Source organism: Scylla paramamosain, chromosome 23, assembly GCF_035594125.1.
Source record: "Scylla paramamosain isolate STU-SP2022 chromosome 23, ASM3559412v1, whole genome shotgun sequence".
Classification (NCBI taxonomy): domain Eukaryota; kingdom Metazoa; phylum Arthropoda; class Malacostraca; order Decapoda; family Portunidae; genus Scylla; species Scylla paramamosain.
Genome location: NC_087173.1, coordinates 20627933 through 20642722, shown reverse-complemented (window position 1 = coordinate 20642722; position 14790 = coordinate 20627933). Strand labels below are relative to the sequence as shown.

Genomic DNA, 14790 nt, shown 5'->3' with positions numbered 1-14790 from the left:
GACCTCCTTCCTCACCCTACAGAGCCCCCCATGCCCCTCCAGCAGGTGTCCAGGGATGGGAACAAAGTAGGTGTGCAGGAGAACAAGGATAACCACAAACACAGGGAGCAGTTTTATGCCACAGTGTGCAAGATGTCACCCCACAGGGACCCCACTGCTGTTGACCGAATCCCTGGTGAGTGGCAGGCAGGGTGGCAGAGTTAGGTGGGATTTTAAAGGGTAACTAAACACCAGTGCATCTTTACGTTCTTGTATAAGTTCATGGAGAGGAAAACAAAGTGTGCAGTGTAGGTTTAGCAAAAGTGACAGTCTCAGTTGTGTTTTTAAGGGATAACCAAGCAGTGTCACATCTTCAGGTCCTTGCTTCAGTGTTAGGGACAAGTTTGATCCATCAGGGAAGAGATGGCATGGCATATTTATTTCATTTTATTTTTTGTCTGTAGAATAATTACACTAGGCTACGCAATGACAGACATGATTCGTAGTGTTTGTAAAAGGCAGACGTGTGTTATGGTGGCTGAAGAACCTGTGGGAAAAAATTAACTGTTTCCAGGGAGGCAAAAATACTGAAAATGAAGTAAAAAAATGTTGTTTATAAGATTTTATGTGTTTTATAAATATTTCCTGTGTGTGTGTGTGTGTGTGTGTGTGTGTGTGTTTGGGAAAGAGGTACACTGGATAAAATGGCAATTCACTCCTTGAAATATTATGTTACATGTGGCCCCATTGAACTGCCTTAGCATAAACAACCATTTGACTTGTTTCCAATGGTGAGAAATAAGATGCGAGAGAAACTTTCAGTCTTCTCAGCCTTCTGATGACCCATGGCTGGTGGAGGGTTGGTGAGGGGCACAAACACACGAGAAAATCACTGCAGGGTATCAGGGACCAGGCAGAGACATTAGATATTACAAGTGGTGTGGCAGACAGTGTTTATGTCGTCAGCTGGCGGTGGATGGGTGAGCAGCGGCCGGCCAATTGGACTTGTGAGTTTGAGTTTGTTATTCCAATTCAGTCTTTATTAAAATTTCAGTTTGTTATGGCAGTTGTATATGTTGCTGTGTACCTTACTGTGTGTATGGGATTGCCACTCTGGTATTTAAATACATGCAAAGACTGTTATTATTATTATTATTATTATTATTATTATTATTATTATTATTATTATTATTATTATTATTATTATTATTATTATTATCATATTTTTATTATCATCATCATTTTATTATCCTCGTTGCAGAGTATGCAGACATCTACCCGTATGCAACCTTCCAAATGAACAACACACAACATCAACAACAACCACAACAACAACAACCATCACAGCAACAACCAGTCACAGCCACCACAACTGCCACCACCACCACCACCACCAACAGCAGCAACAACCACAGCCAAAACAGCAACAACAACAACAACAAAAATTAGGCCAGACACAGTGACCTTGCTTACAACAACAACAACAACAACAACAACAACAACCCCACCACAACCCTTCCCACAGCCACTACCAGCCATATGCTTATGATCATTATTATAGCAAAGTATTAATATAACTTGCAAATATACAGAAAGAGAGAGAGAGAGAGAGAGAGAGAGAGAGAGAGAGAGAGAGAGAGAGAGAGAGAGAGAGAGAGAGAGAGAGAGAGAGAGAGAGTTGTGCTAAGAGAATCAACATTAAAGCAAATATTAGAGTACTAAATGCTTAAACATCATCCCCCCCTTCTCTCTCTCTCTCTCTCTCTCTGGTTTCACTTATTTTATTATTTTTCATGTTTTTTTTATTTATTTATTTTTTCTTTAAGTATTTTTTTCGTTTTTCTTTTTTACTTTTAATTTTCGGTGAGGATACAGTCTCTCTCTCTCTCTCTCTCTCTCTCTCTCTCTCTCTCTCTCTCTCTCTCTCTCTCTCTCTCTCTCTCTCTCTCTCTCTCTCTCATGATGTATGACACGTTTCATTAGCAGCACTTTCCCGTCACCAGTGAGCCTCTGTAAATGTTTTCCTTTCTTTTCACCAGGAAGTAAGGAGTGCTCGTGACTGGCTAGTACAGCGTGCGTGTTGCCTCAAGTGTAGCAGCTGAGTGACAGATGCCAGGGGCAAAGTAAATAGGTTTATAGAAAAGAAGGCATATAGAAAAATAAGTATATATAAAGGAAAATTAATAAATAGGTAAATGAAGAGAGATGTGAGAATTGTAGCTAGGGACTGCAGATGAAGGCGGTATAGTGACCTTGTGTATGTGTGAAGGGCAAGTCATTGCATGTCCTGAACAATGCCTAGCAATATTGCAAATTAACTGAATGATTAATTATTCATAATTTCCCCAAAATTGCTAGCAAGCAACATTTATTAGTTATTATGAAAAATACCTATTATATAATAACTGTTGCGTGCATTAATATCTAGATACAAGCGTATTTTTTAAAGTGGGATAAGTTAGGCCTGTAATATCCACTTGAGCGCCGCGCCAGCACAGCGTTGTCTCTTGTCAGCCGCGTGAAGAGCACCAGCAACCCTGCCTTGACTCATGATTAATTACTTGCTTTCAGGAAGACATAAAACATGTTGTTGTTTCGTCTTCAGGAAGTGATGATGGCCGACGTGGGCCGTTTGTCATGGCAATGTCTTGCTGGTATTCAGAGACTGGCCGCCAGTCACTCACGTGGAAGTGTTACTGAGTCTTGCAGTGTTATAGCTTTATTTTCCAGGTTTCACGACAGGGAGGTACATTTTCCATAAAAGCACAAACGTTTTACTAGAATTCGTGTATTTCCTACATACATAGCTTTCACAGGAATGCGTTATTTCGCGGGTATTTTGGAATTTGTATACTGGAAAATTGATGTTAAGCAACATCAAAAACCAATTACTTTGTCATTATTCATCCGTACCTAACGTCACTACAAAATATTTGAAAAAAAAAAGCGCATAATCACTGAAAGACGCGCTTATCACACACAGACTACGTAGTCGCAGAAAAGAAATGCTTATTGTAATTTTTTCTGTGTATTCGTCGTTTGCGTAACTTTATCAGTATATTTCCTCCTCTCTCATAACAATTTGAGTTATTTTTTTTTCATTACTTATTAATTCTTAATAGTTCATCTCCAAAATGCATGCGTACAGTGGCCGTGGTCGTGGTTGGCGGCGGCAGAAGGGGAGCATACAAGATTTACTGGTTTGGGGCAAGTCTGGTGTGAGTTTGGGGGCGGGTAAGGTGGTGCGTGGGGTGGACACTGAGGAAAACACGAGTGGCGGGTGTGTGAATGACCTGCCAAAGGGCTTCTTGTAAACAAATGTTGTGTCGACTACGAGTTACGTCACGCGAGGAATTCCTGCACCAAGGCCACCACGGAGTGCAGCTTCTGTCAGCTCTTCTCGTGTTTAGAGTTCCATCACACATTGATTTTCCTTTCAGTTTTGGCAATGATATTAATTTGACGTTATTGGAGTTAGTCTACGTATGTTAACTTTGCAGGATTATTTGAGTGAACGTCTGTTTCAATCATCAAAGAGGAACCCCAGTCCTTGCCTCAGTCCCCCGCTCATGAACCCGGTGACTCCAGTCTACACTTAGTAATTTCACTTTCATCTCCCATTCCTGTTCCCCCCCCCCCTCTCCCCTTTGGCCGGTGTTTACCCGTGGCAGCGCCCCTCCAGCGGCCGCCGTTCATCCCTCGCACTCACATGTCAAATACTGACAAATGGAGGTCCACTGACGACTGCCCGACAAAATTATCATCAGAGTTTTTCATTGAGTTTGTCTTATTTACAAGATTTTTATCAGTGTGTGTGTGTGTGTGTGTGTGTGTGTGTGTGTGTGTGTGTGTGTGTGTGGTATGCGATGCAATAAAACACTAAGATATTTGGAGCTTCACTTTATAGTCTTTTCTGTTGTAATTTATATTAATAGATATTAATTTTGATTTTTTTCTTAAATACACAAAATTTTCTCTCTAATAGGCTTAAGCAAATATTTTATTTATTTATTTATTTTTTTTATTCGTTAGAGATGAAACTTTAGTAATATCCAGGCAAACATCATTTTGATGTGCGCCAGTGTGACTCTCGCCACGGTGTGTGGCTGTAAGCTCATCATGATCATCACCTTGATTCTGGATATATATAATGGTTCACTGGGACGGCAATCCTCTGGCTTGTTCGCGGCATGTGTTGCGCACTCGTGTATATATATATATATATATATATATATATATATATATATATATATATATATATATATATATATATATATATATATATATATATATATATATATATATGTCTGTGCCCTCCTCCTCCTCCTCCCCTCCCTAACATCGCCCACCCTTCCAGACCCCTCTTGATTTAAACAGTTAGTAAACGTCCTCCTTACAGCTGATGTTTTCTCGTCTCGACATCCTTGCCTCACTACGTTTTCTACCACTTTTCCTCCTCCTCCTCCTACATGGGTCGCCACTACCACCTTGATGAGATAGTTACTAAGAGACGAAAGAGAGAGAGAAAAAAAAAAAAAAAAACACACACACACAAACACACTCCCTACACCGGTAATAAATCACTAACATTCTACTAACTTGTGTAGGTTATGGGAATACAAGTGCGTAGAGATTAAAAATACAAATAATCTCCACCTAAGCTGTGGACAAAGTAACGTAACGAGATAACGTATTTAAAAGGCTGTGACTCTCTTGGGGAGCTAAAGAATAAGAGAAGTCCTATTTGAATAAGAGCATTGATGTTTACTAGGCGAGACGCCTCTTTGGCCTGTACGTACGGACGGGATCTCCAGCTCGTGCTCCCCAGGGTGTTGATATGAATGAAATATCTTTTTCGAGGGGATATGTTAGGCTAACACTACAGCCCTTACTGCCGAGGGGTGAGAAGAGGCCCCGCGGGTGGTGCCGGGAAGAACGGTGCATGGTGCACGGGAGAAGTGGATCTCGAAATTTAGGGGGGGAAAGTGCCAGGGTGTGTGACGCAGGAGTCATCCAATTCCTCCGCTGATAGGCAACTGTCGTATCTTCACAACGCTGATAAAATGCAAGAAAACAACAAATTAACTAAAATTAAATATATATAAACTAAATAAGATAAACTGTATGAAGCTATCACGCCTACGTGGGTCAGTTTCCAAATGCCATTCTTATCTAGAAATATTTTCTTTTAAAGCTTGTTAATGACTACACTAACAACTTGATTACTGGGTGTGAGGGAATCGTCAACCATGTAAGCACCCCTCTAACTACTGTGGTAAAGGGAGAGGAATGATTGTCCTTCCTCCACCTTAAGGGCGGTGTGTCTCGGTCACGGTTTCTCTTCCTTCTGAATCCTCGAGCAGCTGACTCCTCGTGAGACAGCGTCACCGCTTCGGAGCAAAGCCTCGAGTGCCTTCATCACCATTCCCCTCCCTCCTTGGTAGGGATACTCTGCAGGAGCTGAGATAGTGAGGCCAGCAGACACAAGGAGGCACACAGCTCTCATCACTTGCCACCATTACGCATTTGTTCAGCTGTTCTTTTCTATCGCAACGCAACGCAACGCAAGGCAAGTCTCTCTCTCTCATTGTGAACGTCACCCTGACGGTAGTAAAAAAAACATTAAGACTGCAAATTGTATAAGCACCGCTGTGAGGGGCGAGGCCAGGATGGCGAAGGCTGGTTGGAAATTGTACAAGCACCGCTGTGAGGGGCGAGGTCAGGATGGCGAAGGCTGGTTGGAAATTGTACAAGCACCGCTGTGAGGGGCGAGGCCAGGATGACGAAGGCTGGTGCTGGGCCTTCATTTAGCGTGGCTGTGTCCACTCTTCGTAACCACAACAAAGTTTATGAAATTAATTTGTCGTAATATGACACTGCCTGCGAGAGACAAAAATAGGAAGGAGTTTAATGATGGGTGATATTTTATGATAATTTGATTATTTATATTTGATTTTGTAATACGTTTGAAATTTGGTAATACAGATCACGATCTATCATGCATGGGCCCCAGTGTTTGTTTTTATCATTAGTTTAGTCGCATTATTATTTGTCTTTATGTGGGTTCCAGTGCTAAGTGTTATTTTGTCCTTCCAGGTAAGCAAGAGAACTCATCCTTCAGGCCACGCTGGGTTCCTAACGACAGGTGAGGTGGAGCAGGCGGCCTCCTCCATGCGCGATGGAGGGCTGTCACTCACTGCCAGATGTGTCGTCAGTATTGATGTCTTTCTCGTGACATCCCGCCCGTGAGGCACTGAACAGAGGGCGTAAGCAGAACTTTCTTTATACTATCTAGGGATTGTGAGTTATGAGGCTTCCGCTTCGTGAAGTAAGGCGTTATTGATCCCGACCGTAATAAAATCTACGGTCTTATGAGACATTTTGCTAACGTTCGGTGCACGTGTTGAATCCATGAACACTCATAGAATTGCTCCATTTGTCATCTTATTTACTTGAATGGAAGAAAGCGTCAGTAAATATTTATGAAAACCAGTACAATTCTGCTGACTAATAACGCTACGTGTTCATATTTTCACCTTTGTTTTCGTTAATGTTTATTATGGTAGTGTCAACGTGTTCTTGATTCTGCTGACTAATAACGCTACGTGTTCATATTTTCACCTTTGTTTCCGTTAGTTAATGTTTATTATGGTAGTGTTAACGTCTTCTTAATCAATGCTGATGTTTAAATTTAACTTTCTTTTGCTATTACCAGTATACATATTACCAACCCCACCATCGCTACTGTGCATTCCCTCCACCACAATCACCAACACCACTACAACTCCACTAAAACAATATTGCTTCTCCCCCAACACCTCACTGCATGTGCGTGCATGTTATTGGCCAGTCCACCAGTCCTAGCGGTCCCCACAAGGATGTGAAAACCCGCGAGTGTTCTCATAAGCCATCCATCCTTTTTTTCTCGTTAATATCGAGAGAGAGAGAGAGAGAGAGAGAGTCCTAAATTGAGTTCATATAATTCATTGTGATTACATATTCAGCTTGTATGAACACTGCCAATTACAAAATATGACTGATTTAAATTTATTTTTACATTCTTGATCTTAATAAAATACAGGTGTGGTCTCATATCAAGACCTCAAAGCAGTGTTTACTCGATCTTATTGACTGTTGCATGAAAAATTACAAAATACACTGGTAGTTCACATCATTATGATTAATACTGTATTTTTAGTCATTTAGTTATTCTCTCCTGACTTCCAGTTTATATTCTACGATTTTTTTTTTTTTTTATAAAAAATATTTTGGTGGTATTTACCATATGCATTTTAAGGGGCTGAAACATGTAGTATGGGAGCATGAGGGAGGACATTAAATGTTATTATGATAAGATGTATGAGGAACATGTATGGACCTATGGATCAAGTAAAAAAATAAGAAAGTGCTAAGAAAGTGCCAAGAATTGTAAAAAAGAAAGTGCTGAGAATTGATCAGAGTCAGGTTGGTCAGAGTCAGCTGACCAACCAGTTGAGGGAGTGTGATGATATCTTAGGCATGTGGAGAAAGAATGGAAGAGATCAGTGAAGACAAGTGAGTCAGGTAAAAGAGGTGTATGCTAAAGGAAACACTTCATGGAAAGGAGGGACAACACAGAGACCATTAGATATAAAAGAAGAAGGAAGAGGGACTATGCATCACCCAGTGGGTGGAAAGCAGATGTGAAAGAGTAAACCATGATCCAGCCCTAGAAAGCCTCGACATCTACTGGAAGTTTGTGTGTGCGTGGCCCATTCAGCTAATTAAGTCAGATGAAGGAAATGGTTTATTATGATTACCAGAGGCATGCTAAACAAGTGACCGCAGTACAGTGTGGTCAGTGAGGATCAGTCCTCTACCCACACAGAGGCTTATATACTAGAGTGAAGGAATGCTTGTGGTTGTGAAATTAATGTGAATCTTACTGTTATATATCTCTACTGAACACTACCAATCTAATAACAGCCACAAATTCTCATTTTTGTCATTCCTGCCTCTTTTTCAAGAACACTCCGTTCCCATACCATAGAGAAATGAGCATTTTAGTAGTCACATCAAGAGTATGAATCATCAGGTATTAGTTCTGTGAATGATCTGTAAACATGATACTGCAAAAGAAGCAGTTTTTCTCACTTGAGGAACAAGGTCACTTTCCAAATTGATTAAATCATGCATTTAGTAGTCACATCAAGAGCATGAATCATCAGGTATTAGTTCTGTGAATGATTGTAAACATGATACTGCAAAAGAAGTAGCTTTTCTCACTTGAGGAACAAGATCACTTTCCAAATTGATTAAATCACATATAAGTTTGTGCTGACCTTCAAACAGCTTTGCCACCTGAGGGCAGCACTTGGCCAAATATCTGATGAGGGTGCACAGCCTTGCCCGCACAACAGGTACTGGGTGGGTAATAAGAGTACCCAGCAGCAAGAGAACTGTGGTGTCACTACCTAAGATCTTTCCCACAACTGTTTGACTCTCAGGTGTTTTTCTCAAGATGTGATTCAGTATTGCCAGCATGTCTGCAACTAAACTTGGAAGCACATTATCTAGGCTTAGGATCTTTTCATCACGTTAAAAGCATTTAATACACAAACACAGTTGCAAAACTAAAATAGAAAATCTTTTTCAAGATACACTAAATGGCACATTAATGCAGTAATACTTCCCACTGAATCGATCTGATCTTTATCAAATTCAACTGTTCTTTTTAGCTTATAGTTTTCTACCCGTGATATCAGTTTGCAACAATACACTAAATTTGGTACCAGTTTACACTCAAGATACACCTTAATCACACTTTCCTTACTATTCCTCATATCATCCATAGTCATGGACAACGACAGCAAAGCTGTAAGTTTATTTATAACTGGCAGCGAACATGTTTTGATTTCTCCAAGAAGAAACAAAAATGGAAAATTCTGTTTGTTCAAGAAATATGCTACAATTTCCATCAAGTACATCTGCCAATGATTTATCAATAAACTGACACCATTCCTCTGTTTCAATTGGTGTGTCTTCAAAATTGAAACTGTGAAGAGTAAACACTGCAGCACTACTAGTCTTTCCACTCATAACAGTCAACACTCTTTCTTCAGTAAATGGAGCATAACTCTCCTCATTTATGTTTGGCAAATTTGGTCTTCCATCTTGCATTAACTCTAACACTGTATTGGAAAGTCTGCTCCCCCTTCTAGAGGAATCTATTCAATTTGCTAGGCAACTGACCATACTATCTTTGCGATCTTCTAGAGGTACTGGTCCATATGTCTGAAAGTCTTTGACATCCTCTTCCTTGAACCCTGGCTCCTGAGATATTCTGCTGAGTTTCCTGACTGATGCCCCAATTGCACTTCTTAACATCAGGTTCATAATCTTGTCCAGCTGCTGGAACAGATTCCTTTGAGGATCCATTAATGTGGACATCAGCTTCCACTGTGTGTACACACTGTTTCAGGCTTTGAACTGATGCATCAGTTGAACTAGTTATCTAAACAAACTCGAATAATTTTCTCTCTTCCTCTGTAATGCTGTTGATATGGAGATGGAGATCTTGAGCCTTGATCCTCTTGACATGAGCCAGTTTGGAGATGAACTGCTGGTAACTTTTTTAAGGTTTCACCATCTATTTGAGGAATTCCTATGCTTTTCTTTCTCTCATTCTGGTGAGGAAAGCTTACAGGTGCAGGAGGTAAAGATACATCATCCACTGCTCTATCAGCCTGCAAAGTTGACAATTCAAGTCTTTGTGGTGAAACTTCTTTTGATATAGAGACAACTTTCTAATGTTAGACTGGCCAGCCACTCTTGACTGTCCAGCAGCTTTTTCTACTAATTCTTTACATTGTTGTTGTTTTAGCTGGTGTTGAGACACTGTCAAAGGATCAGTGAGAGGCATTATATTCAGAGAGTGTTCAATAAACACTACTCCCTCCTGAACCCAAGGATGCTCAAGTAAAGCTGGCCATGTGAGCCTTTTGCTTGGATCTTTCTCAAGGAGTCCATGTAAAAAAGTGGAACAATCCTTGCTCCATCCTCCCGGCCATATGACTGGTTCACTTCTCACCATTTTGATTAACTGAACTATACAAGTGGTACAAAAGGGTGGCTTTCCAAGAAGTGGTTCATAAAGGATGCACCCAAGGGACCACAAATCTGCATTGTGATCATAAGGTTTCTCCTCAATTAATTCAAGTGCCATATACAATGGAGTGCCTTTAACAGATGTCAATACATAGGTATTGATGCACATTTTTCTGGAGGATCCAAAGTCACAGTTTTGCTTCACTAGTTGATGAGAGCAAAATGTTTTGGGGCTTATGTCTCTATGGAGAATTCTATGAGAATGCAAATAATAAATTGCTGAAACTAAGTTGCAAGCAATCTGTTGAACTCTTTCCTCTCTTAATGGACCATTAGACTCTAAAAGTTGAAAAAGTTGGCCAGGCACATACTCACTAACAGCCACAACTTCATTTTCTGTCTCAAACGAGTCAATTGTACGAACAATATTTGGATGTGCCAGACCTCTTTGAATTTCACACTCTTGCCGGAGACTTTTTAATTCTCTTTCTACTTTATTTCTTTTTGGAATAAACTTGAGAGCTACAATTTGCCCCCTAAGGAGGCATTTTCCTCGGAACACTCTTCCAAATGAACCTTGTCCTATTGCCTCCAGCACCTTGTACTCCTCCATCTTTCATGTGGTTACTACCTGCAAATGAACATAATACTAAAGTCACAATTCATTACTATATATGTTTATTTCTTTGTCACTTCAAACTGTATACTGAGGATTAGCATGTTATATTCATGGATCTTTTCTGGTCATTGCACTGCTATATTCATGAGTGTAGGAATAGTATGTGGAAGAATTGAGAGGAAGGGTTTACATAAAGTATTTCAAGCATATGCAGTGGATAGAACATTTCTGAAAGCAATCTAGAATTTCTATGCTGATACAAATATAGTCATGGAAGTTGTAGAAGATTACATAAAAAAAAATATTCAAAGTTAGACCTGAACTAGAAAATGTTATTCTGTATATGACTGGAGTCAAGAAGGAAATAGTGAAGTAGTAGATGCAGGAATATTATTGATGAGAAAGAGGAAAATGTGGAGAGTACCTATGCCTGTGTTGATGATGGACTCTTACTGAGTGAGAATGATTAAGTGCTGCAGGATTGATTAGTTTGCAAATTCATATACAAAACCTAACTTGAAGACAGATGCAGTGAAGGTGTTGCTGTTTGAGTAAAACTCAAACAATATATAAAATCAAGACATGGCCAGGGAATGAAGAATATGGGAACATTTTTAAGAAGTGGCACTTGTTGAACATAAATTCATTGAGCACTAAATCTATGATCATAAAAATCAAGACATCCAAATTTTGTCCAATATGATACAGATGTACAATTGCACCTATCAACTCAATCAAAGTCCAACTTAAAATTGTTCATCTGGTAATCATTCCATTATGAAATCAAATAAAAAAGTTTTATATTGAAATTTTCCTGGTGAGAAGGCATAGAATATCTTTATGCATGTGCACATGTGATTTTTTTCCATTCAAGGGTATCAGTCACTGGCAGCTCACTTATAAGAGAGAGTGTATTTAGTGCTCTTTGGATTTTAAAATAACAAAGGCTTTAACAGAAGTATTACATGAAGTTTTGTCACAAGCTTGACAATACCCAAATGTCAACTACATTCATAAGACTCAGCAGAGATTCAGCAATAATACCATGGTCATCACTTGATCACACAAGTAAAGGAGTGGTACAACCAGTTCAAAGATAATATGTTGCATAAGAATAATTCACACTCCTACAGGCCCTCAACAAGCCAAAATGACAAGACCATTAACCAAGTGTTGACTTCAGTTATGCAGAACCATCAAATTTCCATCTGGAAACTAGTAAACAAGATGAAGATAAGCACTGGTTTAGTATGCTCTATCTTGAACAAGGATGTGGACTTGCAGTGACCACAAAATTTATGACAAAACTGCTACCAACACAGCAAAAATGTATATGCTTCATGTATAAAAGGGGAATATCTTGAGATATTTTTATCATATGTAGAAAATGGATGATGAGAGACTGAGTGTGTGAATGTCTAGTGTAAATGTTGAGTGTCAATGTCAAGGGACTTACAGTGGACAGAGCGGAAAGAAGGAATTTTGTTTGTGGCCACGTCATAAGTGATTATCAAGAAAAGAAGTGTTCTTCAACATATGGACATTAATAATAGATCGTTTACCACAACAAAGGTCTACAGAATAAGGTTCAGAAAAGTAAAACATCAAATTACTAAATACTTAAGACAGAAAACAAAATATAAACCTGTCTAATTTTCAGCACACCTGATTGATCATCCACTTGCACCACAGCAGATCATTATCTTGTACCATTTGTTTTATTCCTGTATGTCCTGGTCATTTCATTCATCGTCACCATTCTCTGCGAGTAAGCGAAGTGTTAGTAATCAGAATAGATCAAGAAATAATGGGATCAAGCTTCATAAAGTTTGATTTAGAAAAGAAGCAGGAAGGAACTGGTTCTCAATAAAGGTGGTAGATGAATGGAACAGACTCGGTAATTAGAATGTTAGTAGCAGGTCATTAGGAAACTATAAAAGATTAGAAGACAAATTTAAGGACAAAGATGGTAGGTGGAAATGGGTAGGAATGTTTCTTGCAAGGACTGCCATGTTTAGGCCTTACAGCTTCTTGCAGCTTCCCTTATTTTGTCATGTTATGTTAAGGTGCTGCCACTTTACCATTTTCATCACTCACTGATTTATTCCAGCTTACTAACTGCATACACTTTCTTTCCTCTTGCTATCCTTTGTCACTTAGAAATTTACTTGATTTTTTTGCTTTCCAGGTTTTTATTAAAAACTCTACAGTATAAATACCAGAACTAATACTTGAACAACTCTCAGACTGCTGGTGTGGATCATGTATACGATTGTCTACACAAAATTTTCAGATTGGACACCTGAATCCTTATCACTCACCTTGCTGAGAAATAAGATAAATAGTAATTAAATAAACAAGTAAATTGCATACAATCTGAAAAATAAATTTCCTAACAATGGTCAGTAAAGTATTTAGTAGCAATCACAGCACAAAATTTACACCATGGCAACTCTTCTAAGTTGAACACTGTAGATCAGCTTGCACTTGCATGCAACCATGGATGTGATGGCAATCCTAATTTGTAAAGGGTTTACTGTATGCATGAATGTGTGTGTGTGTGTGTGTGTGTGCAAGAAATCTTGACAATACTTCCTCCACAAACAGTAGCTGTTTGGGGGTGGACATGCGATAGTGTACTGATATTCTAGTTTCCTTTTGTAAAAGTTTCACTCCCTGCTACAGTATAATTACTGAATAGTAGCTCCTGGCAGGATAACAGTTTTGGTTAGGTTAGGTGGATTATGTTGAGATACGTAACATTTGCATTTTTTGATCAATGTTAGCAATAGTGGCTCCTTATGGAGCAGCTTAATCATGCACATATGATGATGAACACGCATTGTTCAACACGTGAGGGGGTTAGGTTAGGTTTGTTTGAGGCGGAGAAATAGAGGCAGGCACACAGAAAAAACAAACAAACTAAAAAGAAAAAAAACAAAGGCAAAGAAAGAAAGGCCAGACAGTAGACAGTGAGAGAGAGAGAGATATGGCGCGTGTGTGTGTGCTGGAAGGTGATAAGGAACACCGAAAAGTTTACCCCGATAGGAGCCGAATGCGGAGGCTAAAGGACTCTCAAGAAGGCTGCGGACTCAACTTTTCCCTCCCTCAAGCGCCGTCCAGTCCAATTGCCGGCTCAAGTTGTCCAGTGAGCCTCTTTTCCAGCTAGGTTTGAGGCCACTTCATGCCCTCTTCTCTCTCTCTTTCTTTCCCTCTTCTTGCAAGCGTCTTTCTCTTTACTTTTCTCCTTCTATTCCTTTCTCTTCCACTGTTTCTCTGTCTCTCTGTCTCCAGCTTCCTGTAACTCTGTCCTCTCCTCTTCTGTTTCCGCATTACATTTCTCATTCTTTCCCAGTCTTGATGGTTCTCCTTGGTTCTACTTCGGTCCTGTTTCTCTCTCTCTCTCTCTCTCTCTCTCTCTCTCTCTCTCTCTCTCATGCTTGGGATCAATGCATTTTTATCAGTACAGCTCAACTGCAGTTTAGAACGAAATACGCCAGTCATTTCCGGTTCAATTGGACTCTTCAATTCAGATTCAGTTTCATTCACATGCTTTTCAATTTTGATTCAGTTCAGCTAATTATGTTTTCTGTTTCATTTTATTGGTTTTAACGCAGATTGCACACCAGACACTATCAGAAATTTAACACAAATAGAAAGCTTATTTGAACTTTCATTTTTTTTTTCTTATGCGCCATGACACAAACTCAATATTACATTATAATCAACATCTCTGTTCCTTCGAAAATGCTCCACAACAAATATGAATTACATTTTATTTCCTTTATTCCCACAAATTCATATCTCACTGGCATGAATTCCACGTCTGTTCATGCTGATCCTTTATTTTTCAATTCCAATACAATCCCAATTCGCGCATTTTTTGCGTCAGTTCAAATTCAAATCATAATTGAATGCAACTCAATTAACTACGCGCGCGCGCACACACACACACACACACACACACACACACACACACACACACACACACACACACACACACACACACACACACACACACACAAGTCAAGGAAAATTCTGTTTCTCTCTCGCTTCCTTTTATTGCTATTTAATCTTGTCGTGTCAGGATTTGTTTCCCTTCCCCT

At 39.5% G+C, this 14790-nt stretch overlaps 3 protein-coding genes across 4 annotated transcripts in view; 2 read left to right on the top strand and 1 right to left on the bottom strand.

Moving 5' to 3' along the window:
* Window positions 1–1638, top strand: part of LOC135112383 (putative uncharacterized protein DDB_G0285119) — a 3404-nt gene extending 1766 nt beyond the window's left edge. Inside the window, exons 3-4 of one of the 2 annotated variants that reach the window (XM_064026789.1) lie at window positions 23–175; window positions 1241–1638. In XM_064026789.1, coding sequence (XP_063882859.1) covers window positions 23–175; window positions 1241–1428 — 341 coding nt within the window. In that variant the 3' untranslated portion in view covers window positions 1429–1638. The other variant, XM_064026790.1, reaches the window with a different exon arrangement.
* A 2666-nt stretch (window positions 1639–4304) lies between these two features.
* LOC135112384 (valine--tRNA ligase-like) overlaps window positions 4305–14790 on the top strand; it is a 43976-nt gene continuing 33490 nt past the window's right edge. The window contains exons 1-2 of the mRNA XM_064026791.1: window positions 4305–5548; window positions 6076–6245. The gene's annotated coding sequence lies outside the window, so the exon portion shown is untranslated. The remainder of the gene's footprint in view (window positions 5549–6075; window positions 6246–14790) is intronic.
* Window positions 6948–13832, bottom strand: LOC135112382 (serine/threonine-protein kinase 36-like). Its single transcript, XM_064026787.1, has 3 exons — window positions 13725–13832; window positions 12350–12446; window positions 6948–10696 (listed from the first exon to the last, which is right to left on the bottom strand). Exon 3 carries the CDS (start codon window positions 10676–10678, stop codon window positions 9659–9661), a length of 1020 nt encoding a protein of 339 aa, XP_063882857.1. The 5' UTR covers window positions 10679–10696; window positions 12350–12446; window positions 13725–13832; the 3' UTR covers window positions 6948–9658.